We start from the raw sequence: 26,438 nt of genomic DNA, 5'->3' as shown, positions 1-26,438 counted from the left end.
GTGTCTGGAACAGCCTGGACATGGCGTCTGTTGTCTCCCCTGTCAGATGGGTGTTGGAAAGGGCTGCTCTTGAGTATCTCTTCCACATCCACTCCTTGTCTGCTCCCTGCCCTTTCTTGAGTGCCGTTCTTATGATAGCTTAATACAGAAAGCAGCTTCAGAGGAGGAGCCCACTTGCTGTACATAAGTGCAAAGGGAAGCGCTTTACTGTTGGTATTTCTTCACCTGCATATGAAAAGTGAAGAGGAGGACAGGCTCCCGCTGAAATAACCAGTGACAAACTGGGTGGTGGCTTCCTCTGCAATGCCCCTTCCTTTGGTTCAGGGCTCAGTTATGACTTTCAGGTGGAGGATGTGGCACATATTTGCACTTGCCTGCTTGCTGTTCAGGATTCAATTACAAATCAAGATTTGGTTAGAGTCAAGCATGAGCTGTTGCCATTGAGGCTTTAACACTGAGTATGTTTTGAAGTGCACAGTCTCTTCCTCCCTGGTTAACTCTTTACTCAGAGGCAAAGCCAGGTGACAGCAGTGAGGTTGAAATGCACTGTCTTGATTTGCTTATGTTGACTTAGTAAGCTGCAGAAGTTTCTTGCACTTCTAAACCACTGAGCTGGCAGAAGTGGTGACAGGCTGCAGGGAAGAGGGACCTGCCCAAGGACAGATTCTAACCACTGCAAGCCCTTGTGCTTCATTGCACATTAAAAATTATTGATCCAGCAGACCGGTTGCAGCACTTGCTCACAAGCCAGTTCCAACATGTATGGTGTCTTTTCCTGCAGTTACTCTTTGCTCTCTCTTACGATGATTAAGTCAGTTTGGCCTGACAAACAGTAAATGGAAGTGATTTCAGTGTCCTTGTTTTGTAGTTGAACTGCATACAAACTGGGGGATCCACTTTACCCCACTCCTACATAGGACAGCAGTACTAGACACAAAGGGTCTGAAAAGTTTGGTTTGGACCATGTGCCCCCTAAGCAATGGAGTAGGTCCTGTAGGTAGTAGGAAAAACAGGACTGACCTGTTGCTGTTTGTCCTCTAGAATTTGTTGATGACATTCTTTGTAGGCAGTGCCAATGTTATACATTACATGAGCCTTGGACACCTGGTCCTCACATTGGAAAGTCATCGTGTTCTTATAATGGTGCCTCTAGGGTGGGGAAGTGGCTCTTCACTCCTCAGGAATTGACAAGTGGACAGATTTTGCAGGCAGGTAGCCAGCCAGAAATGGTTTCCAGCCAGATCTAGCACTGCACTGCTGTTCCCTCACTGGTGGTCTCCCAGTGTCTCATGCTGATTTTGCTAGCAAGCAATCCCCTTTAGGACATTTGCCATCAAGGTAGGTAGAGGTTGGTTGTTCCTGGATGTTGTCTTATTCTAGAGAAACAGAGATACGTTTTTATGCCTTTTTGTATGTTTCTTTCCCTTTTCCTTTTTTATTTTTTTCTTTATTCCCAGAGCCATCTCCAGGATGGTGAAACATAAAATCACCTGCATTCAGGTTGCTTCTTTCACACTTTGTTTTGAGTGCCTGGCAGACTTGCGTAGTCTCAGTTCTAGCACCCAAGGCTGTGGGCCACCTGGTGAATATGGGTAAAGGATGCTCCTGTTACAATATGAAAATAACAGAGTGCACTGGGGCAAATAGAAGAGTCATAAGATAAAATTGTTCCAACTTTATGGTCAACCTGTATATATATATATGTATGTGTATATGTATGTGTGTGTGTGTATATATATATATATATCTGCAGAACCATGGTCTTCAAGTTTTAATCGAGGGGATATTACCACCCATATTTACTGTGCAAAACCTCTTCCTGCCTGGGACTTTTATAATGGAGCAACTGAGAGCAGCCTTGTGCTTCAAGCCTGATGGATTTGAGCTGCACAACTTCCACTTTCATTCCAATCTTGTTGTAATAACTGGATCACCTAAAGGTCAAGCTGCTTCCTCAGGGGGTATCAAAATTGATATTGTATCTTGCTGGGTTACTAAACCTGCTTGCAAGCATCTCCCATCAAGCATAGAAAGTGACTCTAAAACGGCCCAAACAACTTCCATCATCTAATTCAGTTGCATGCTAAAATCTGAGGTCACGATGCACAGTGTGTGAGGCTTGGGAAGGAGTCACACAGCATCCTTTGCTTGACGTCATGTTCAGCAGACCAGTAGTACAGACTGATAAAGCGCAGAGGTCTTTAATCCCTCCTCTTCAAAAGAATCTTGCTCACCATTATCCTGAAGTGGGATCCACACTGACATGCCAAAAAAGGGTGGGTGGCAGCTGCCTAATAAAGCAAATGCTCAAAATCATGTAGATCCTGTAATTTTCCCTGATGTTAGCCCAGACTTTTCATAACCCTCAAGAGATTCCTCTGCAGAGAAACTGCAAAACTTGTGTTTGCTCTGTTCTTTATCTCAGATGGACGCACTCTTGTGTCATAGGTGGGTGGCCTTTGCAGATGTTAAACTCCAGGTTCGTATAAAGGAAGTGAAACCCATGCTGAGCCAGCTGCCTTAGAGCTGCTCGTGCTTTCATTAAAATAATTATGATTTCAGCTCTGGTTTCCCCCAAGCAGAGAGCAATAGAAAATTAGAAAGGTTTTGGAAATGGACAATGAGCAGCTGAAGGCTTTGGGAAAAGATTTTGTATTAAGAGGATAGGGAAGATTGATATCTTTTAAGAAGACAGCTAACAGGTACAGAGTAATGAATGGGTGAGAAGATGGATGGGGACTTCTGTTCCCACCTCCTAATAATATGAAAGTCAGATTACAAAGTGGTGAATTCACTTCTGATGAAAGGAACTATTTGTTCGCAATCACTATCTATGACCTTGCTGCAAGACAAAGCACAGGGGCAAGAACGTACAAACTTAAAGGAGGGAGTAAAATTATACCAGTTGGAATAGCCAAAGCAGTTGCAATGCTTAGGAGAATGTCAGTGTTTTGAAAAGGTGTATTTGTCGGTGTATTGATTAGGGCATTACAAGAGTATAAGCTAACTTGTACAGCTTTTTGGGGCCTTTTTTTTCCTCTCTCCAAGGCTTTTTCCATAATCGCCTATAGGGGAGTTTGTGGAGTGTGTTACTGGTAGCTGCCACTCAGAGACTGCAAGAGAGGAGGTCTGCTGCTGCAGTCGAATGCCTGCTTGCAAGCCACCTATTTTGTGTCAGTTCTTCCAAGATTGCTAAATTAACACATGAATTAGGATGTTTTAGCTTTTCTGTTATGTTACTGCCTTTGATAATCCTTCACAACTTGTCTTAGATGTGGAATGACGCTTCACCTTTTAAGTATGTGCCGGGGGAGAGGCGGGTGGATAAAGTTAGATTCCTTCTGAGGATTTAGAAATTGCTGCATTGGCTCAGCCCTGGGATCTGCCTCGTCCAGGGCTCTGGATAGCAACAGCCAAAGTCAGATATTTCAAAGGACAGCATGAGGCCACAGAACAGATGACTAAAACAGAAAGCTGCCCTTTTAAATCACTGCTGTTTGTCCATAGAATTGGAAAAGCAAAGGTTGAGAGTTTGTTTGATCCAAGAGCACAAAAGCTGGAAAATCCCGTTGCCTGGCTGATGCTAGCTAATGCTGATGTTTTGTATCCTCCAGGAAATTACTAATGTGCCTGTTTTCTCTTAGGAAAAACAGAGATGTGCTTACCTTAAACGACAAGTTTATACTCTGCCTTTAAGTTGGTGTAAAAATAAGTAATACTTGTGTGTAGTCTCACAGCCTAATTGTGTAGAGGAAGATCCACAGTGGGATTCTCGTTTGGGAAACAACCCCAGGGTTGGGCAGGGCTGGGCTGGGAGGAGGCAGCGGCAGTGGTCACTGAGGGGTTTTGGCATCTGGAAAATGGGTGTCTTTTTCTGACACTGTTGCAAGCTATCCAGCTGTCAGGAGGGTCTGGTCTGTTAGGGGTTTTTGCCTTTTTTATTTTTTAATCTTTTGTTTTTCTTTTTCTTTTCCCCTGCTGTTGCAAATGAGCATTTGTAAGAATTATATGTGGTTTCTTGCTCTGCTGAAGTCCTGAAATTATTGTTAAAACTGCTACTAAAAAAGGGATTCAGTGAACTCTCCATGGGAAAAAAAAACAAAACCCGTATATTCCTTCCCTTGTCAAATATTGTAACTTGTCAAGGTCCAAAAGCCAAAGAGGCCAAACACAAGGGGAGTTGCCCCTCTGTCAACTATGCCTGGAGCGGCTGCTGGGGCACACAGAACGGTCGTGGTGTCCCAGTCCCCCCGACAGACGAGGACAGCTGCTGACTAAAGAGAAGCGCAAAAAAAAAAAAAAGAGGTTGCTGAACTTTCAAAGTGGAGGTAGAAAAGGGAGTTAAATTTAGATTATCTTCTGCAGTGTCATCTCTGACACCGCTGCGGAACTTGCTGTACTCCTTGCATGGGAGAGGACAAACAAGACATGCCATCCTGGGCACCAGATGATAAATTTGTTTATAAGGCTTAATTACCCCTTGGCATGAAAATGTGAAATGAGCTCAAGTAGAATGAGAAACCTTATGTTGGGACTAGCTGCATTTTTCCTTGGGGAAGGGCAGATTAAAATGTCTTCCCATCACCTGTCTGGTGCTAGAGAAGCCCAGTGCTGATCCTGCTGAAATGAGGGTAGTTTGTGACTGTTTCTTTAGTGAGATGGCTGTTAACTGGATAGGCTGAGAGTGAACGCTGCCGTTAAGAGTTGCTCAGAAAAAACAGCTGTGCGGCAGGCAGAAGGCAGCATGGGAGCGCTTTTGATCTGTGAAGGCTTTACCCAGGTCCCTGTGATCTGGAGGTACTTGGGAAAACCATAGTTGTTGCTCCTAGAGCTCCAGTGCCATTCAGCAAGTGGCATCAAACATGGCTTTCTCCTCAAAAAACCCAAAACCAGCTAGATTAAATGTCTAATTTTGCTTAACAAGATTTAATCATCGCTGAGGAGCTGCTGGCTCTTGCCAACGTTTTTAATGGATTCCCCTCCACTTGCAACATCCTATTAGCAGGGAGCAGAGCGGTTGTGCTCCGCATGGCTCTCGGCCAGGGTCCCGCACCGGCAGCACACAGCTCCCGTTGGCAGCGAGCTGCCTGGTGTTACCCAGCAGCTGCATTAAGGGTCAGGGCTTCTTTTTTATTTATTTTTTTGGCTCTATTTTTTTTTTTTTCGCAGAGCTGCCCGATCTGATGTCATTTCCCTCTTGCAAACACCCCGGCTGGGCTGCGTCTGAGATATGTCACGGGGAGTGGGAGGAGGAGGAGGGGGAGCCAGCGAGTGCGTGCAGTGTCCCAGGACCCTGTTTACTTAGCATTCCCAACCGAGGAAGCCCGGGTTTAAATAGGATCGAGGAGCGGGGCTGCCCACAGCAGATGAGGAAATGGTCACTGTGGGGCTTTAAATTCCTGCCTTCCCATGCGCTGGTGCGGAGGATGAGCCTGCAGAATGCCTTTCCTCCTGGGTCTCAGACAGGTAACCAGCTGCGGTGCGGTGGGAGCTGCTCGCTCAGGTGGAGGATGTGATTGATTTGCTTTTATTTTGACCACCCCCGCACCTCTAAGGAAGCGGTTTCTGACTTTCCCAAAACGCAGCCGTACAAACGGTGCTTCCCCACCCGTGGCGTTTGCTCGGAGAGCACGGCAGTGGGAGAGACGCTTTTCATCAGCTAGGAAGGAGCAGAGCTGTGAGGCAGGGACAGCAACTCGCTGCTTGTTGTAGGCTGTGCGGCAGGGCGGCTCTTCGTGTCGTGCTCCTGTGCAGTTTCTGTTTGCTCCGCGTTCAGGGTACTTTCCACAGTCCTTAATATGGAATTGTGTTTACATTGCTTCAAAACGTGCCAAACTTTGAACCCTTTTCTTGTGTGGGCAGTATATGCTGAGGGTTACACTGGGGGGGGGGGTGTGTTAAAAAGACATTTTTCTGTATTTCATCCCTGACAGAGGTCACCAAACGGCAAATGACAACGTGCTATGACCCCCAGCTTGGTGACTTTTTAACTGAGCTTTGTCCCAAGTTTCTTGTTCATCTAATAGCTGGTAAAGGCGAGTGGAATGAGAAACGGTAGCAACTGCCCAGCTGCTCCCCGCTGGAGGAGGTGCCAACTATGTGTGCCTCTGCTCGGGGAGAGCAAACCCTTTTTTTGGTCTGGGAGGCACGTCTGTAGGCGAATTTAACTGTAAACTCTTCGCAGGACCGTCGGGATCTGTAATCCACAATAAATAGGTACTGCATGTTATCGGAGTGCTGCTCGCAGCTTCTAATTTAGAATTAAAAAGTCAAGATTGGACCGTAGCATGCTTTAAACCTTTCAGCTGTTCAGAAATGAAGGCAAAAGGACTTGAGCACACTGCTGAGTAAACAGTGCTGCCTCTCTTTCCTTATCAGTTCAGTTTTTAGTGAAATGCAGCTCCCCCCCTCCCATCCTGCTGAACTGAAAACAGTTTTACATAAGAAACTACCTCTAGCACAATGACCTTCTGTAACTGAGCGCAATAGCTGTAATAATAGTTCCCTTGTTAGCACTCAGGGCAAAGAGACTTTCCCTAAAAACATCAAAACTGAACCAAGGAGGGAATATTCGGGCACGAAGGCTGAATGGCTTGAGGTAACTCAACTTTGAGCAAGACATAGTTGGCTTAAATGCTGAGGCTGCTCGAGTCTCATGTGTGTGTGTTTTTCTCTAAAGTTCCTATTTTTAAATTAATCTTTTTGTTTTAGAGACACATTTGGGACAGTGGAGGTGCTGCATATGGTGTAAAACCAGAAGTTCTGTGTAATTCGGCTTCATTTGCTCCAACTGCGAACATCTGGTTATCTCAGTGGCTGGATGGTACTTTTTTCCTTGGCTTGTAACTTTTTGGCACCTACACAGAGGCCTTTACAGGAAGCAGAAAAAAGGTGTTGCCTCAAGACCACAAGAGCAAAGCTTTTGACTATTTTTATCCACTGATGAAGGATATAGTGGGAAAGAGCTGCATGAACTTTGCTTAGTTTTAATCATTTTGAGTTTTAATTTTTGGTCTTAAAAACCTAAATATTTGTGATTGTGTTCTGCATTCAGAAATTTCTTCTGCTTATAAAAGAGCAGGGGAAAAAAAGGGTTGTTAGTGAACAATGCTATTTAATTAAAAGTGTGGGAGGAATTCAGACACATCTCATCACCTCTATTGTCTCTTGTGTTTGCACTCGGCCTGTAAACACTTGGTTTTCTGGGATGTCCTTTGTTGTTCTTGTTCCCACTCAACACAAGGGGTGTTGCCCCTGGGCTGCAGGGAAAAGGTGCTGAATGGGGTGCCCTCCCATGAGCTTCGAGGACAACAGCGATTGTGGTGAGAGCCACTGCTCCCTGAGACAGGCACCCCTTGCTCATTCCTGTGCTGAAAGACTGCTTTCCCTGGATCTGCCATCACTTCTTTATTGGGACCCAGTGGCTCTGCAGCCTGGCAGATGAACTGCAGAACATATGATAAAAACAGGGTGTTTGGTTTGGGGATTTTTTTTTTTGGGTGGTTGTTGCAGTGGGGATGATGTTTAAATGCCTAAAAAGCTAGGTCAGCTCTATTTGACATCAGTGCAACGTGGGTGTTTAAAGGTCCCATCCCAGGAAACATGATTGTAGAGCATCTTAGCTTTCAGTTTTAAGTGAGCATTTCCTCTGAGGGTTGCAGGTGAAAGCTTGAACATGTTCATGTAATTTGCTGCATAAATGTAAAAGGGGGGGGGGGAAGATGGGAATTTTGTATCCCTGACCTTTTCCGGTTTAATTTTAACTGCTTGAGGTTTTCGGTGATGTCAACTCTTTGGTGGTTTAAAACAACAAAACACAAGGCAGCCTCCTCAAAGCTGTAATTTCCTAGAGGCGGCTATCTGTAATGTGAAAGGGCTGGGACTGCAGCTGGGAAGCTTCTAGCAAGGTGTGAAGGGAAGTAAACACTTTCACTTGGGCTTAAAATGCCAGTGTGCAGTTCTTTGAAAGTGAAACTTGCAATAAAAATGAAACCAGCCCTTACCGAACTGTATCAGAATGTCCACGATCTGTGAAAGGACAGCGTTCCCTAAAAGATTGTTGGAGTATCTCTCCAAGATAAATGGATGCAACAAACCAATTTGTTCCTCAGATAAAGGTTAATAAAACCTTGGAGGTTCTGTATCCGCTGGGGGTGTGAAGGTGGTTCTGCTGGGCTGATTAATCATGGTGATTTAAATATTAATTCTCCTGATGCTGGCATTAGAGAAGCAATAAGTGTTGTGGATTAGAGCTCCCACTTCGGAGATCTTTATTGTGCCTGGGACAGCTCAGAGCCATTATTCCTCCCACCTTACCATACTGTATTTGGATGTTTGCACTTAATATATTTTGTTTTTTCCACATTCAGCAAAACCAGATTTGTGGTGGGTGTCTTATGAAGAAATGTCCAGACTTGATTTATTTCCTGGCCTCAGCTGTGTGTCGTAAGGCAGTCTTACAGGAATTATCTCTTGACGAGCTGGCACCCGAGGTTCCAGTAACTCCCAGCAATCAAAGCCATTTTCATCTTTACCAATCTTAACATGTTTTTTGTTAAACTGAATCCACCAAACGCACAGCGCTTGCTTCGGTAGTGGATTTTTGCTTTTATGTTCCAAAGGACTAACAAGTGTGGTGTTTGAGTATAGGAGCTGACTGGTGGCTTTAGTGCACACTCAGCTGGGTTGGCGTCAGTCCTGACCTGCCCTGGTGTTGAAGGGTTCCCCTCCAGTTGTGCCAGTCCTTGCTGCCATCCCACCTACTGTCCTGCTCTGAAAGGACCTAGTGATCTTTTAATTTAAGATGAATTTTGTCTAGGAACTGGGAAGCAGCTGGCAAACCAGGAATTGTAGTAAACTCATGGCAAGATTTGGCATTCCAGTATTTTCAGTAGGAACTTTAACTTGCAACTGAGTCTTTTATCTGACAGAAATGAGCCTCATCTTTATTAGCTTTGTGTTTGCATTCTCATGAGCTGTTGCTGATGGTCTTAGCTGACCAGCACTAGTGATAGTCTGATATGTGAGCTTGAGTAAAAGCCAGGTGGTAACTCATTGGGTATCAACGACAGTTTTTTCCAGTTGGCTGTTTCAAACGTATTAAAGATACTGATAATCACTTCCATTCGGGTACTCTGGGTGCTTAAAGAACATACATGGCTTGCATTCCGATTACAAGTTCCTCAAGGTACATATTCTAGTTCATTTTTCTGAAGGTTGTGTCATTTGCTTAAATCCATCCTGCTTTGTTGTTAGGGGGGCAGATGGATACTGAAAGCAAATGTCTGCTGCCTGTGAGTAATGAGATCAGTGAAATAACTAGGTCAGGATTTTTTTCATTGTTGGACAGATGCTTATTACCAAAGTCCCCAGTGAGAGCCACAAAGCCAGGTCTGGAGAGGTCACAGGTTGAGCCTGAGTCCTGTTAAAACCAGTAGCATCTTGCTTTCCAGTGGGTGCTAGTTTGGCAGCCTCCCTCTAGCCTGCTGCTGGGCTTTTCATGGTGTCCCACTGTCTGTAATGCGTTATTCGGTTCTGTTATTAATCCCTATCTCTTCCAGGTCAAACAGTAATTTGCTACATAGTGCCTTGGCAAATGGTGTACCTGAGGTTTGGAGAGAAATGGGAGTAGGTCTAGAGAGCTGGCTACCCTAGAAAACAGGAATGGCATATAACCTGCTGTCAGTAAATGCAAATCACATTTGCACACAAATGTTTTCCGGGATGTCTGGGTATTACCAAGGTTAGGATGAACAGATACTCTGTCAGGTTGAATGACACACAGAGGCCATATAAATGCAAGGTGCTCATATTTAGGGTAATGGAGGCCAGATTTCTGTGGAAAGAGGAGACAGAGCAAAGAGCTAAAATGGTTATTAGATCTCTGTGATACCAGCTACTGCTGGTTTTGGTTACCTGGTTAATGCCAGCTGAGGAGTCATCTTTTGTAGGTGGTTCACTGCCAACTATGCACTTTTGAGCGTGGGCTGTGGTGTTTGTTGCTGCAGTTGCACATATTAATTTTCAGCTTGGAAAATAGCCATACCGGTCTGGAATTTGCTCATCTTCATCTTTCTCCTTTTTGACATAGCAACAGCGTTCCTAGGTTAACTGCTGGCTTTTGAGAATAGAAAATTATGAAGTGCCTTGATCCTTTTGTTGTAATGGTACTCCACTGTCCATCAGTTCTCATTCCTTCAGTTTCCTACACTGGCTTCATACACAATAAATCCTAACAGATTTATGAATATTAAACCCAACCATTTAGTACTAAAAACCTTCAGAAAAGTAGGTTGAGGAGGTCTGATTTCATCCTTTCTAGCAGCAAGGTGCAATTCAGGCTACCTACAGACCTCCCTGAATGCCTCCTGTCTTGATCGTGCCCTAGATTTTGACCTTTTAATTTGACACGTAGACTTCCAGCAAAGGTCCAATACTAAACTGGAAAGTGGAGAAAATAATTGGCTTTTTTCCCTGGCACTGACGTTAATGTTTGCTGTAGCTTCAGATGTGACAACATGCAGCACTGCCTTGAGTCCTCTTCTACCTACCACTGCTGGGTATTTTAAGGATTATTTGTAAAAGCACTTGACAGCACGAGTGTGCTCCTGGCAGAGTTGCTAGCATGATTGTGGGCTTATAACAAATGCCAAATATCAACAAGAAAATAAGTAAATCTTACGTTATTCCAAGCTGCTTTATAAAGTTTATGACAAGTGAAAACTAATCCAGAATGCCACATCTTAAACAGAGGCTTTCCAAGTGCACTGAGGTGAGGTCTTCCCAACTCAACCAGTCTCATGAGACAGAGCCTCTACTGGATTTAACAAGTGGCTTCTATTGAACTGGATGCAAAGAGAACACAGACTCCAGGTTTGCAGAGCTTTCTCCTGAAAGCTGCTGGCTTTGGAGTGTGGATCAGGGATCCAGTGTTTCCCGTTTCTTAGGTCTGCATTAGCTCTTAGGATGACGCCAAGGAGACCATGATGCACATGAGTACGTGTTGCTTTACAGGACAAAGCCAGACTCTTGAAATAAGCTGGAAATCTCCCGGGCTTTGCAGGTGGGAGATAACGGATGGTGTGTTCAGGCTTCTTAGTTGTGAAACAGGAATATTCTGTTCTAATGGAGTTGAACAGTTTTTGAGAGCAGACCCATGTAGATACTGCTTAGTAATCCCATCTGGAGGTGTGTACAGTTACCTGAACAAATGGTGGTGGGCAGGGATGTGCTTGCCTGGACAACAAGAAAACAAGACTGTCCTTCAGCAGACGACCCTGCACCGGAATGTGATAGTCACTGGCTATTGGGGAAGAAAGTGCTTTTGGAAAGAAATTCTCCTCCTCCTTTATGTATCACTACCTAACACACACCTCCCCCCCCCCCCCCCCGCCCCCCCCAACACATCTGTAATAGCTCAGTAAAAACTCCATGGTGCTAAAAACGATTAAGATTTAAAAACATGAGTGCTGCTTGCAATGTAAGGTAGAAACAAAGGCAGATCGCTAAATGCTAGTACTCAGCTTTCTCCTGTAAGATTTTTTTTCCCCCAGATATATTTTTCTTACCTATAAAACTACTTGCAGTCCTGTGCCTTGTCCCTACCTGTTGGTGTGAAAGAGGAAATAGTTGTTTTCATAGCACAAGTACTTGTGATATAGTTTCCAGGAGACATTTAGACTATGGATTACTGTATTGCCAATATGTCTTAAGTAGCTGCAGTTTTGCAGCATGTGACACAAGAAGGAATGGGGGAAGGAAGTAGAAATAATACAGAATTGATGGTATGAAAAGTGCAGGCTGGGGTTTAACCAGGAATTGAAGCCTGATGGAAGTGCTTGGTGGTGAGCAGAAGTTTCCTGACAAAAAAATACCATGATCTCTCTACTGATGGCAGTGTGTAACCTCCTCCTTGGCTTGCAAAACAGTGCAAGAAACTGTACAGCTTGTTGCAGAGATGAGTCTTGACTTATGTGGGGAGAGGAAAGGAGACTGAAATGCTCGATTCAAAGGAGACACCTGTACCATGTTCCAAAACAATGCTCTCCTTGTGCTGGAAGCTTTGCCTAGTAGACTTTTTCCAATGATTTGTTGCCTTTACATGTTATCTCTTTCCCTGTGCTGGGTTGAGTAACCTAGCGTTGGAGGTAGCTGTGCTCTGAGCAGGGGTCGGGCCATGTGACCTGCTGGGATCCTTTCCAAACTAAATTATTACTTGATTCTGTGAAACTGTTTGGAAACAAGGGTGACAGTTCTGGGTCTGACACGTGGCACTGGGTCTGACGGCTCCCTGTTCCAGAAACCCATTGGTGGCTGGGCTGGCAGAGAGCTGCAGAAAGGCTCTAAGAGCAGCTGCTTGGGCTTTGAGGAGTATGGCTGGCACTGCAAGGACTTGAAAACCTGGGACTTTCTGAGCTGTGGGAGCTGAAAGCCAACTGCAAAGACTATTCAAAGGTACAAGTGCTTACGTATTAGCAAGGAAGCTAATTTCTCTTGGTCAGTATGTAAAGAAGCTTCAGACAGCAAGATCTGATCTCTGCTTTAGATGGTAAAGCAGGATGTTGCTGGAGACTTTATCTCCAAAAGCAGGCAGGAGTGACCCACTGAATAGCAACCTAGGTACTGAGAATCTTTTCAACATGCACACCTATCCCCTCATAGACCTGTTTGCAGTCTGGGCTAAGAAGAAGCAGCCATGCGCATAAGCATATGGTGTTGTGGAAAGGTCATTTCAGATACAGTGAGTTTGGCAAAAGGGAGTCAGGAAGCTCAAGGGAAAGGATAATGTGATTAAAGTCTCAGAAAGTAAGACTTGGAGAAGTTCTTAAGTGGGGAAAATACAGTGACATTGAAGTTGTTACAGGTTGTTGCTGCCAAAAGACACGGATGTGTTCCTTATTGCTGCTCTTTGAATCAGACACCACTGAATGGAACAAGTTTTGGGGGAGTAAACACAGGTGGTCAAGGACAGATCAGTGCTGGGGTGCAGAGTTGTTCCTGAGGTGCTTTCACCACCTCTGCATGATTCATTTGCTGGTTCAGCAGGTCACATTGATCTTTATGTGCTACAACCGCAGGCCTCAGCCGGTTGCTTTCTGGCTTGTGCATAATCAACAGGATTGCAATTTTGCAATGGGATTTTAATTTCTCAATTCTGTTGCTAGGAGAGCTAAAATCTGTGCTGCTCATCGATTACGTGAACTCTGCAAAGCCAGTAAAAATGAGAAGTGCAAATAATAAGAGGAGATCAGAAATAGATGTGTCCTGTTTCTAGTTCTTTTTGCTGACTAATGTTACAACTTTTTGAGTGAATAGCATGTCTGAAGCAGAAAATGCTGTGCTGGCTCAACAGTGTCTTGTAAAAGTTGCAGTTAGAGATGGAAACACCTCCTTACCCTATAGGAAAATGTTGTGTCTGCTGTTGGCATGCAGCCTCTCAAGACAAGAACATAAAATGTTTGCTTTAGCGAGCTGTAGTAAAGCAGTTCAACTGGTCTGTCCAGCAAGATGTTCTCTCTTGAAAAAGGAGGCACATACCCCTCCAGCTTGTTGCCTCTGTGGGTGAGTTCTAAAGAGTACTGTGTTGGTGCTTCTTAGAGCCTTCCTGTGGAAGGAAGGGAAGCTGTACATCGTGTGCTGACTGGTGGTTTCTGAACTGTGCTCTCACCTGATCAAAAACCCTTTCAAAAGGGTTTTCAGAGGTTGGTGTGACTTCTTAGGAGAAAAATGCGGCATGGGATCTTTTCTGTACTATGTACTTTAGGTGAGGGACCCACAGGCCCAGTGTGCGCAGATGCAACTCTGACCGGGTTGCTGCATGGTGGTGGGATGCTGATCCCCAAATAGACTGAGTCTCCTTAAGAACTTAGTGCAGGACTCTTCTGCATTGAAACTGCTGCCTTACCTCTCTCATTCAGTGAGGTGGTCCATCGTTTGAGGTGATCTTTGTATTTTGTGCATATGGTGGCTCCATAGAACTGAGAAGTGTGGCTATGTGCCCTCAGAAAATAGAGGACAGTGCAGCTTGGCAAATGTTGGGGTCCACTGATGTGTGTTCCTGTAACCTGCTGGTTGGGTTCTGTTGGGCTTTTTGTTTGTTTTGAAAGGTGTCACAAGACTAATTCTTTCAACACATCTTTCAGTATAAACCTCCCCACATTTTCTTTGCTTTCCAATAAATTTTAAGTGAAAGAAAATGAAAATTTATTACAGATTTGTTTGCAACATCAGTGTTTTTTATTAAGATCTCTGTTTCACAAGAAACTGTGTAGTGTAACTTCCAGGTTGCCCCAAAGCCTAAATCCTAGAGGATGTACAAACCACAACCTGTAAAATGCTTTTGTTTTCCTGTGTTTTGTACTTTTTCCCACCCAGATTTTTAGACCAGCAGGAAAACAGAGACTTTTATGAAGCAGTGCACCATGTGGGGAGCAAGACCTTACACCATGGTCCTTTTCCATCTTAAGTGTCCTGAGGACCTGCTGGGTGATAAAGTACAGCTGATTTGGCTGAGCTCCTGGACTACTTTGGTATTCCAGGAAGAAGTTTTACAGGAATACTTATCTTATACGAAGCGCATGGCTAATGATGAAGGAATCATTTTAGATTGGAATCTTGCAGGAACATACTGCAGTTATCAGTTAAATCTAAATGAATCCAAGCAGTCTTTTCTCAAATTATAATGTTCTGTTTATGAATGCATTTCCTCCACTTGGCATTCAGCCCCACTAATGCAGTGATATTGTGTAAAATGTGGAACAAATGACATCTCTTTCTTACGAGAATGTCTGGCTCCTAGAACGTAGTAACCTTTAATGGGCAAGGGATGATGAGAAAACGGGGCTGACTTGAATGCTAAAGCAATGTAACTCATGAGTTTGGAGATACGGGGTTTTCTTCTGAACAGTTGTTTGTGATTTTTGGTGATCTGTAGCTATTTTTGAACAACTTTATATATTCTATAGTTTCCCAAGACCATAACTTGTGACTTTTCAAATGCTTTCAGATCATTAAGTAAAAAAATGACATTTACAGAAGATATTGACAAAACATCTTAAAAGTGTGTCTGTTTAATTTTAGGACAAGGAAACCTGCATGGGTGTCAACAATCAAAGTTACATATGTGAAACGGGCCACTGTTGTGGACAATCCCAGTGTTGCAACTACTACTATGAACTCTGGTGTAAGTCCTTCCATTTTGTATGGCTTCCCTTCCTAATCTGCATGGCTCTCATACAGGTCTGGCTTGTGTCCCTTGGGGTTTTATATTCAGCCCTTGTTACACATCACAATTGCATTTCACTGCAACACAAACCAGAGTTGACCTGACATGGCAAAGGAAATAGGGTCTCTACAGTGGACACTGCATGCTTTTTGAGGAGTAATGGGTCATCTTGCCAGGTTCATGACTGGAGATTTGTTTGGTATTCTCACTGATTTGGGCAAAACTGAGGGTACGCAAGTAAGGAAACCATGCTTGAGGGAGAAATGCCAATGCATGCTACAGTAGTTTGAAACACTCAAGCAGAGAATTAATTCAGTATCTTTTCAGCTTATCGGTTTAGTTCTTTGCAAGAGTAACAGTTTAAATCTCTTATCTTTTTAAAGCTATCCTTTCAATGCAGGGTGGGGGCAGGACATTTATTCTCCTTGGGATGCATTGTGTTTGGAGCTCAGCTCTTTGGACGGAGAGGGTCTTGGGCAAATCTTGTGGGCTGACAGTGGCTGAATACTGTGGGATGCGAGGAACATACATTGCCCATGGCAACCCTTCTTAGCTAATCTTTCCTAAAATCTGAGATTTAAAACTACTCATGTTTCCAGGGAGTGGTTGAGTGGCTATACCTGTTAAATCCGTTTAGATGGCAGCAGGTCAAAACAGGTCAGCAAAACTCTGATAAAATTATATGGGAAAAATGGGGAGTTGAGAGGATAGGGAGGTAAGAAATGCTAAATTTTAAAGGCAAACTTTTATGTTCGTTCTTCTCTGATGGTGTCCTGTCTTGAGGAGGAGCACAAAGGGTTGAACACTGGTGTTGATGTGCTGTTGTACTGCCAGGAGCTTTGGCTGAGAAGGCCTCTGTTCTCCAAGAATTTGGAAATGTGGAGCTCTGAGCTCTGCACTCCGACATTAGAGAAGCTGGAGAGACTTTCTTACCATATCCAGTAGTATCTTATAGCTTTTATGCAACTGTGCTATCTACTTAATCGCTCTGCTGTGGCCATAGTTTCACTTTCTCAAAGTATCGTGTGTGGAAAAGTATTATACATATAAAGATTGTCACTTAACCTGTATCTAAGGACAGGAATAGTTGAATCCATTAGCCTAGAGACATACTCTTACTCTTCAAATTAACCAGTGAAGCATGGACAGTGTGGTTATAAACTAAACAGGAATCTAATAGACTCCTTCAAGTCACGCTGTGCATCTGACTGCAGTGGCTGGCTGTGTTGATGCTAATGAGAAGGTCTGCAATACATTCAGATCTTCCACAGCAGCTTGATTTTCAGAAGTCTCTGAACACTTCAAGAAACAATTCATGACAAGAGGAAAGGGTGGGGGGAGTGGGGGTTAGGGGGGCAGCTCTAGGGACACTAGCAGGCTGAGAGATAGGCATGAATACATGGCTGGCTGGTTCACGTCCCAGCAGTGGGCCGCATAGGCAGGGCAGGACAGATGACTGGAATTTGTTCTATGTGGGGCTGCATGGACAAAGCAGAGAGGGGAAGGTCAGACCCAGTTTTGGATTTATGTGGGTGGGAATGTGGAGGAAGATGCACGTATGCAGGGGTTTACAGACTGTGTGGCAAGCAGGGTCTAAATTGAGCAACAGCATGAAGTACAGCTGCACGCTGGAGCTTGTTGCACAGTCGCCATCTTTCCCCCATGGACATCTTGAAAGAGAGGCTTAATTGAATTGGATACAAACAATACAGCCTGAACAATAGCCCCCTGCCATTTTAGTGGAATGATTTTACTTTAACTATCTTTGTGCTCTCAGTACAGCACGGACTTTGAGACTTGGCTGTGCCTGGCTGCATCGTAAAAGTTCTTGGAAGATAAAACCAGATTTTGTTAAAAAGAAGCAGAATTTTTGAGGCTTCTTTCTAGGGCAAGTACAGAGGTCGTGCTGAGATCATGGAACAAACATATTAGTGGCACACACTGCTGGATGGTTCCTCGGGAGGAATGGGTTTCTGCATTGAGATTCATATTCCTTCTGTGTTGCAGAGAACATCATATACCACACTGCGATGAGAGGAGTAAAGCAAACATGAGACCTGTTCTAGGCTTTCTGCAAACTCAGGCAAATGTCCAACATCGATGTAAAATTGGTTAATGTTTTCTATGCTCGCTTTGCCATTGTGTTAGAAAAAAGCTGCTGGGGTGGGAGGGAGGAGGCACAGGGGATCGTGTCCTTTAAATGAAAACTCATATTCTAGAGCTTGTGAGCACAGCTGCAGAACTTACCTGCTGCTCCAGTTCTTGAGTATCTTCGGTAGGTACATATGGGGAGGCATCTAAGACCTTCAAGGTGAATAGCAGTGATAGTGTATGTAAAGTAGTCTTAATATGAGCCATAAATTGATGGTGTGGAGTGTAACAGCTTTACATGCTTGGGAATAGATTAGCTTTTAAAAAGTTATTATTAACTTTTGGGTTAATGAACAGTTAACTTCGCAGCACTTTTAAAGTATGGCTTCATGGTTGTTCTGTGCTTTGATTTTAACCAGCATATGCATGTACTGCAGTGGCTTTTGAGAAGTTTCTGCTCCTCTTGACCTTCTCGGACCACCAGTGCTTTTGTGTGCCCGAAAACAGACCTTCTTGCTAGATTTGTTGAATTAAATCCTGGATTTATTTACCACCACAGCTTTGTGGGGAGAAGAAGCAGAGGAGGGTGGCATTTGAAATGGAAAAGAAAACTAGTTTGTCTTTGCCGGACATGCCTTCTGAAATGTGATCCTGTGGCTGCTGTCTGTGGCCACTTGGAGGTTTTTCCCGTAAAAAGGATTTTTTTTCCAGTTTAAGAATTTGAGGGAAGTTTGTCTTTGAGAACGGCTGATCTCAGCATTTCTAGACAGCACGTTAAGTTTGCAGTAATTACAAACCAGTCCTTGTGGGCAGTGGAATAGGATGCAAAATCAAGGTATTATTTTGTTAAGGGGTGGAGTGGAGGAATGGAGAACATGATATGCCAAGCAGGTGGACAGCCTGTGTTTAAAATTAGATAACAGCCCAGTTCAGATCCCCCACCCCGCTCTTGTTAAAAAAAATGAGTAGTGCCATGCTGCCAAATAATAAAACTATGTCCAGATTCATACATATATAGGCCTAATAGCTATATAAAGGTGTATTTACTTCTTAGCTCAAGCTTGGTAACTGGTAACACGAAGGAAAATGTGCGGTATGCTTTTGAATTTTCTTCGAATAGAATCATAAAAAGTAAAAGGGAAGAAAAGGCTTTACTGTTGCTTTTGCACTTGCTTGGATGGTGGTTAAGCTGGTTCAGCATTTTAGCTTAACAGTTTCTTTGGGCTCCCCAGAGAGTTCACAGTCCCCAAGGTGGGGATTGTGGTCTTGGGAGAATGGCAGCAGCCACTGGGTTTTGCTTGCTTACAGTTTTCATTCAGGTGTGTTATGATGTGATTGTGATTTACTGGAGTTGCCTGATGTTGACCTTTGTCCAGGCCTGACAGGCATCTACTGCTTTAATATTCCAAAATACAGGAGGAAAGTAACTGGGGAAGAATGCCATTCCTGCATTTTGCAGGTTAAGAATTTAGGCTCAGACATTTGGGAATTTCATAAGTGTATAATTAGGGCTGAAACCAACATCCAGATCTCCTGACAGCCATCCTTGCATGTTTCCTTGCCTGTTGAGGACCAGCATGAAATTGAATGGTTCCAGAGGCTCTGAACACATCAAGAAAACCTATAGAAAGTAGTTTGCATAGTGTGGTTGGAAAAAGGGTACACCATGCTTCAGGAATTGTGGAACATGGAAACAGGCTGCTGGCCACTGTGTGCAGAAGATCTTAGTTTTAGGATTTTAAAGTTAGAGGGCTTAGCTGGTCTTGGGTCACGTAGGTACTGTACAACAAACCAGCACTAGTTATGGGTGAGTGTTCAGATGTTGCATGTGCCTGTTTTGCTTCATTTTGGCTTCTTCAGCAAAGTAGAAAAGATGTTGATTGTTTGGGCCCTGGTGGAAGGGTTGTACAGGAAAAAAATGTTCTGTTTGCAGACAGCACAGTTGATGTTTTTGCTGATTTTGAACATTTTGCTCATCTCTGCACGCTTCCCCTTGGAATCTCTAGACAGCTCTTTTCCCCAGAAAGCATACTGCCAGAAAATTCTGGCAGGGATCCGGTTAGTTGCTAAAACTAAAGCAACTGCTCTACCACGTACATGTTCCAGGTCAGCTTCATAATAGGAATTCATTTCCAAAACTTGCTTCAGTCTCCAAAACTCTCAGTCAAACAACACATCAATCCCAAGTTTTCTTCCTTACTGTGTGTTATCTTATCCTTCAGTCCATGTCCTTTTCCAGAGAGGGATTTACCCTGTTCCTTGCCTTTCACTCAGCCTCCTACATGGTTGCACTTGCTTTCTCTTTAGATGTATCAAACTTCACCTTTGGCTGCTGTTACTCCTCAGCTGGTGCTTCAGTGATAATGCTCCCATGACAAGGCCTAGCTGACAGTATAGGACAAACAAAACAGATGTCACAACCATGCAGAAACTCATGATAAATAGGGTCATTGAGGGAGTTATTTCGCGATTTCCTTGCACATTTTTTAGCCTAATCCAGACAGCAAAATCATCTTAAGCTTGTTTTGATGTGGCTCAGTAAAATTCACAAACCCAAAGGAGAAGGCAAGCTGTCTTGCGTAGCCTGACAGTGCAAAAACTGACTTCTGCCCTGTGTGGCTTGCTTCTACGTGCTTTGTGTTGAGCAGCAAGGAAAGGCAAGAGAGTTTGCTGGTGGTGGTGCACCCACTGCCTTTTGTACCTCCAGCCCAGCTTCTCACCAGATATACAGATCTGTTGGTGCAGTGATCTCCAGATCTTGCTTCCAGGTGTTCTGGAAATGGTGTCAGCTGGTTTTCCTCTCCAGTCTCTCTTAGACTGCTGTTCAATGTGCATTTTACCAACATAAATGTCTTGGGAGGCTAAGTCAGCTGGAACTGACTGGACTTGCATCTTCTGAAGCACAGAAGCTATTGCTCTTCAAATGCTCCCTCCCCAGAAGAGAGGCGTAAAAACAGTGCCTGCAGATTTACTGCCTCAAATTGATTTTTATTGCAAGATAAGCAAAGGATTTTTCTGAAATCTGTCTTTTCCCACCTTATGTCGTGGCAGTGTGTATGCCATGCATACGGGACCCTATTCTGAAAACTAGAAACCAGCTGCAGATAATGTCCATCTCCTTTTGTGTGAGTTACCAGTCTGGGAGCAAGCAAACAAGCAGAAGTTGGAGATGTTGGTTTCAGCTTTTCTTTTGCCATTGTACTCTACAAATACTCATAACTTTTTCCTGCAGTGTGATCAGGCTGGGGCTACAGTCCCATTGATTTAAACTGACATAAAGCTGTCATTGAAAGTCATAGTCTTTCTCTTGCTGCTGTTGTGTTTGGTAGATGAGTTTCAACCTGCTCTGGTTCCCTCAAACCGGTTCAGACCGCAGTTGCGGCACAAGAAGAGATGGAAGAGGCAGCAGGAGGTATGAAAGAGACAAGCAGAAGAGGGTTGTGCTGGATGACACTATTAAACTCGGTGCATCCAGGTTCTGGTACCAAGTAAATCTCTCTCCTGTTTTTGATGATAGCCACCATTTGGGACACCGCTTTTTAGTCAGTGAAATTGTCCCACTTCTTCTGTTCAGAACCAGCTCTCACGGAGCCAAAGCTATTACCCATATGCTTGTCAGGCAGACACAAAACCACTTTGCAATATGTTTTGGCTTGCTGTTAGGGGACTTTCTTCCAGCAGCAGAGTGATGGCATTTGCCCAAGTTTACCCTGAACTTGAGGGCAGATTTCTCTTTTCCTACCCTTGGAGCGCTCCAGAAGAGATTTTCCATTTTGCACAGGATAAAAGGAGTTCCCCTGAACAGGAATGCTCATGGCAACATCACATGCAGCAAATACAGTACATAATCAGCCTGAGCATTGCTCCCACCTTTTTCATGTGGAGTGAATGCTCTGCGTTGTTTATTTTTTCTTAAATTCTTTTATTCTTAATCATTCTTAAGTTTGAGCAAAGCTCTGGTCAGCGTCCCAGGAAGGTTTTACTTGACGCTTTAAGCCTGGCATGTTATTTCGCAGCTGGTAGAAAACATCTCTGATGCATGACCATGTGATGAGGCTCCCTTTCTCAAGGACTCTAAGTGTAGCAGCCTTCTCTTTCTTCAGTATTTCTTCTGCTTGTGGGAGATGGCTTTCCTGGGAGCTGATTCTGTCCCTGGGTATTTCTGCAGCTCCTGTTGTGACTTGGAGCTTGGTGCTCTTGTAAAGCTTACAGCTCTGAGCTTGTCCACTGCTGGGTAAGAGGATGATACTTCTTTTTTTCATGAAAGGTTTTGAATCCCTGGCAGGGAAATCTCTTGGCAAAACTCAGATCCTTGGCTGGGTCTGATTCACCCCTTGGTTGCATCATTATCCACCCATTAGCATCACTAGTGAATTCGGCAGAAAATACAGCAGTGTTTCTCAGGATTCAGCCTTTTTTGGACTGGAGAGTTGTGTCACCTTCTGACTCTTCCATAAACCAAGAACCTGCCTGAAATTGCTTTCAATTCCAATGGTCCCCTGGGGCATGTTTAGCTCCAAACTGGTGCATGACTTCTGGTGATGCTGATCATCGGTGGTTGTTTTTCCAAAGATCCTGTTTGCTTTTTGCTTGTCGCATTGCCCTCAGGTTGCCAAGAGTTTTCAATCCCAGTGGTCACCACCAACCTCACAGTGGGTAATAGTGTCTCTCAATTCAGACATTTAATGGCAAACTTGGATCAAGATGCCCAGTTGTCTCCCAGCCTTTCTCCTTTTCCAGTGACTGCAGTGATAGCTTAGCACAACGCAGCTGAAAAACAGCTTGTGGCACCCATTGAAGAGCACAGGGAAGGTTTTTGGGGATGGTGAATGCAACTAGAAGCCCATTTTTACTTGGCTTTTAGAGCCTTTTAATGCCAGACTTCTGGTGCCTCTGCACATCTCACCCATTTTCTGCATGAGGCAGAGCCAGTACCTCTTTTCACCATGAGCAAGGTGTTAGCATGTACCACTCCTGTGCTCAGCCTCCACATTTTCTGCTTGAGTAGTGTTGTCTTTGAGTGAATTTGAAATATCCCTCCTGCCAAATGAGCCACCGGGTACATGGGTCAGCATTCTGCTTGGCTTACCTCCCTGCTGCTGGTTTTGAAGCCAAGCATCACCAGGTGTATAAATGCACAGCTCAGCCCTGGACATCTTCGCTGTTCACTCTATACTCTTAGACATAATATTTACAGTTGTACTTGGCCTGTATGCATAGCTTTATTCCACATAAATGACCCTATTATATATCTGCTAGGCTTTTACAGTTTTTCTGTTCTGCAGCCAAAATTGCAGCTGTACCCAAACTTCTGGCTAGGGCATGTTGTAGAGCCTTTTATGGAGGCCTTAGGCTGCCAGCACTGTGCTGGGCTTGCAACCAGAGCTACACCAGATCCTCCTCTCAGTGCTGGCACCTTTCTTTAAGTGGCAACCAAGGAGCCCCTCATGTGCCTCAGCACCTATGGGTGTCCCATCCTGTTGCCTCTTATGCACTGGAGCGCTGCAGTACAGATGTGCTGTTGCGTGACAAGCATGTTGCATGAGGAGCAAAGCCATTAAGGAAGACACCAGAAGCCAGGCCAGCAAATGGCCATTGTGGGCACACGCCACTGACCTCCTGTGATCATCCAGGCAAATCCTTGGGCTCGTGCTGAGTCAGGGGTTGAGTAATTCCTAGAAGCTCTAGGAAGTGTTAGCGGTTAATGAAACCAGGCAATAACGTGGTATTAGTGGGATCTTTTTCTGGCAATTCCCATTAAAAACAACGGATCTCATCCACTTGTGGTTGCAAGCGTGCATAGACCCTTTGCACAAGAGTGGAGGTGTTGTTCCTGGCGCTGTGGCCAGATTGCAATCCAGTAAATTATGGTCTGCTTACTTAAAATGCCACCTGTGGTTTCAGTAGGATCCAACATTAATTTATTATCTTAAGCTGTTGTATGTTGTTACTGCCTGTTGTTTACAGAGTTGCCGCACATCTTCCCAGGAATGGCTGAGCTTACTTTGACCCGTGCTCTGAGCTTGTGCATCAGTTTGTCTGCAAAGCACTTTGGGATTTCTCTGGAATGGGTAGAGAAGTTTTCGAAAGAAGTACTTTATTAATCTTCTGGATGCAGGCTCGGGTGGGAGCAGTTATTCCCTGCAGAAAAATTCGGCTGCTACAGCTGAGATTGCTTAACAGTGGCAGTTCTCCAGGACATCTTAACTAACTAAGTGCTGCTTGCTGCCATTGCATCTAGAGTCCTTGGGAGAGAACATGATCAAATGTGTTAAAAAGCATCTGTTTTCATAACTGTGGCTAAAATCCCTGGATAGCTGGGTGTAATTTTCCATTGTTTTTTGAATGCATGATCACGGACTGCCTGTTGAAAATAAGGAGTACTTAAAAGATGAACTGCAGGCCTGCCTCAGTGCATGGTGGCATGCCGTGCCAGTGACCTGGTTTTGATGAGTGTGTTCTGGCTTCTTCAGCAGCTAAGAGGCGAGGAACCTTCTCTTAGCAGGAAAAAAAGTGGGAGTCTTAAGAGAGCAAGGCAATGTTGTATAGGGCTTGCGTGGCAAGGTTGGGTACTGAGGGTAGCTACAGGGGTATTTGCAAATGCCTGGCTTTGGAGTGAAGGGTGGACTAGGCCAGTCCTTTTTATACAAAAAGGCTTTTTTTTTAGAAATGGAAGGGTATTTGGAAGGCAGCAGACACTTTCTCAGCTCAGATGCAGAGGACATCTAGAGTGCTTCATCCTTTGCTTCTCTGGAGTGAAGATCACCATTTTCTCTCTGCCCTTTGTGGTACTGCTGAGTAAGCTAGAAAAACTACCTAGGAACCTTAATTTCCAACCAAGCAGGAAAAGATGGAGCATGTAACACCTTCATTTGATAGCAGGGTTTGATAAGCTTAGGTGTAAGGCGGAATCCAGTCCATTAGGGAGGTTGGTTGTGCAAGGCAAGAGAGAGATTTCAGTTTAACTTGCCAAAATACATAAAGAATTTGGGTTGCAACACAGGGAGGTGAAAGTCCGTGCTCAAATGCTCACAGGCACGATATGGCACATCCAGTTCACCTACAAACAGCCCAGTGTGGGTCTCTGAGATGGGTGATATGGGTCGATTGCACTTTGTTCTGAGCCAGAGCAACACTCCTCTCATTCTTCTAATTCCTAAACTGTTCACCTTTCCCCACCCAGCTCTTAGCAGAGAAAACATCGCTAACTCAGCAAGGGATGCTGAAAACATCAAGGTACAGTAAAGGTGGGACTAGAGGTTTCTACCAGGGAGGATAAAAAAGCAGTTGGATCGCCCAGGGCAGAACCATGCTGAAAATGGGCTGTAGCATGAGTTGTCTTCGTTCTGTCTGTTTGGGAATAATGAAGAGTGGCAAAGGTGCTACCAAAAGAAAAGCAGTGTTGTGATCTCTGCTGAGGAGTGGTTGTCAGGCCTACTACGTTTCTAAAGGGGGGGAGCTCTCCTGAGCTGCAAAACCTCAGCTTGAAAAAGGGATTCAAACAGGTAGAGCCGGGGGCTGTCCTTGCAGGAGGCAAAAGCCTAATCTGCAGTGCATGTTGTTGCTCTTCTGAAGTTTTTCTCAAAAACATTTTTCTAGTGCATGGAAGCGTGAAGGGAGATCTCTGGAAAGGGGGAATTATTCCACATGTTGGAGGGAGTGGAGGAAATGCAGGAAGTGCTCTTTATAAATTCCTTTTTAAGGAACAGTGTACGTACAGTACGACAGGGCACCGAGACCAGCCGTGACCACAAAGAGAGCAGAAGTTAGATTTCTTGAGGATTCAGTGTGGGGGGCTGGTTTAATCTAATTTTGGATAATTTAAGACATTGAATACAAAAATAAGTTTTAAAAATATTTTGAGATATTTATGTAAAAAGAGTATGGTTTTGTTAAACGTAACAATGAAGGATTTGGGATGGAAATTAAAGAGCAGTGCAAACAAAAGCAAAACATAGTGCTTGGGGGTTTTCCTCTTCTTCTGTGGTCAATCTGCAGAGTGGCTTTTGTGTCTTGATTGTTATTTTCAAACTGAAGTGGCTGTAGGAGACAAGTTCAGTGTTATTCACAGCTCTTCTCATATTTTTGGCTAGAAGAAATGATATCCAAAGGGTGGGAGCGATGATAGAGGGAGCTTAGCTCTGTCTCCATATTTCATTCTTCTCTAGAATTGTACTTAATGAACACACTCCACATTGTACCAAAGCATGTACCGAGTTACCCAATTCTGTCAGGGCTACCCAAGGCTGTCAGAATAGGAGTCAACCATGCAGGCAGGTCTGTGTTGAAGCCTCCTGGCACAACATGTATTTCTGCCTTTAAGAGCAGTGCAGGGTTCAAATCTGGGCTTTCTGATGATCTTCTCCATTGCCTTGTGGTGTTTGCTGGGTTTGGATGTGGCTCTTGCATTGTGGTTAACACTTGCTCTCCCCCACTGTAGGGTTTTGGCTGGTGTGGACCATCATCATCATCCTCAGCTGCTGTTGTGTTTGCCATCACCGACGCACCAAGCATCGTCTCCAGGCCCAGCAGCGGCAACATGAGATCAACCTGATCGCATACCGGGAAGCCCATAACTATTCAGCCCTGCCGTTTTATTTCCGTATGTACCTCACACTGGTTTTCCTGGAGGTCATGGGTAGCAGGGCAGCAGCAAGTTTGCTGGGTTGGGTGGAAGCAGGCAGCAGTGGTTGGGCTCAGCAAGAGGCAGTGAGCAGCTTTCTGGCCTAACCTTGGCTTGTAGAGATGAGGTGGCATATTCCAGCTGCTGGATGCATTTGACTCCCCCTTGAGTCTGCAGGTGAGCCACACCAGCTACACCACCTTCACACCCACCCTTGATTTGGCTTTGTGAGTACAGTGATCCCCTGAGTGCTTTTCTGCGAGGGTTCTTATAATCTCCTTCAGGACTTCATGGATGCTCCTCCTTTCCAGCCTGCACTTGCTGCTGGTGGGACTGAGGTGTGCAAAGTGGCCTCTTAAAATACAGTCACACAGGGTGGGTGGAAGTGGTGCCTTGGCAGGGACTGTGCTGCCTCCTGCCCTGTGCTGCAGTGACCAGACCACATTGTTGGTGAGCAGCCCTAGGACCTGGCAGGAAGGAGCTGTTGCCCATGGCTCAAGG

At 44.5% G+C, this 26,438-nt stretch overlaps 1 protein-coding gene and 1 long non-coding RNA gene across 8 annotated transcripts in view; both read left to right on the top strand.

The window, feature by feature from the left end:
- Positions 1 to 26,438, top strand: part of WBP1L (WW domain binding protein 1 like) — a 59,019-nt gene that overhangs the window by 29,353 nt on the left and 3,228 nt on the right. Inside the window, exons 1-5 of one of the 7 annotated variants that reach the window (XM_061458859.1) lie at positions 5,303 to 5,466; positions 15,079 to 15,181; positions 20,644 to 20,726; positions 24,498 to 24,561; positions 25,755 to 25,916. In XM_061458859.1, coding sequence (XP_061314843.1) covers positions 5,440 to 5,466; positions 15,079 to 15,181; positions 20,644 to 20,726; positions 24,498 to 24,561; positions 25,755 to 25,916 — 439 coding nt within the window. In that variant the 5' untranslated portion in view covers positions 5,303 to 5,439. Of the gene's footprint in view, positions 1 to 5,302; positions 5,467 to 11,612; positions 12,454 to 15,078; positions 15,182 to 20,643; positions 20,803 to 24,497; positions 24,562 to 25,754; positions 25,917 to 26,438 lie in introns of those variants that run through there. The other 6 variants (XM_061458860.1, XM_061458863.1, XM_061458862.1 and 3 more) reach the window with 6 other exon arrangements.
- LOC133272133 (uncharacterized) lies at positions 5,473 to 6,966 on the top strand. The gene is made up of 3 exons (XR_009744355.1): positions 5,473 to 5,777; positions 6,514 to 6,598; positions 6,712 to 6,966. It is a non-coding gene; the product is annotated as an uncharacterized LOC133272133 (long non-coding RNA).

Source organism: Pezoporus flaviventris, unplaced genomic scaffold (assembly GCF_033815535.1).
Source record: "Pezoporus flaviventris isolate CSIRO_AGI_PZ_B2104156 unplaced genomic scaffold, CSIRO_AGI_Pfla_v1 ptg000029l, whole genome shotgun sequence".
Taxonomy (NCBI): domain Eukaryota; kingdom Metazoa; phylum Chordata; class Aves; order Psittaciformes; family Psittacidae; genus Pezoporus; species Pezoporus flaviventris.
This window is presented reverse-complemented; position numbering and strand designations above follow the sequence as displayed.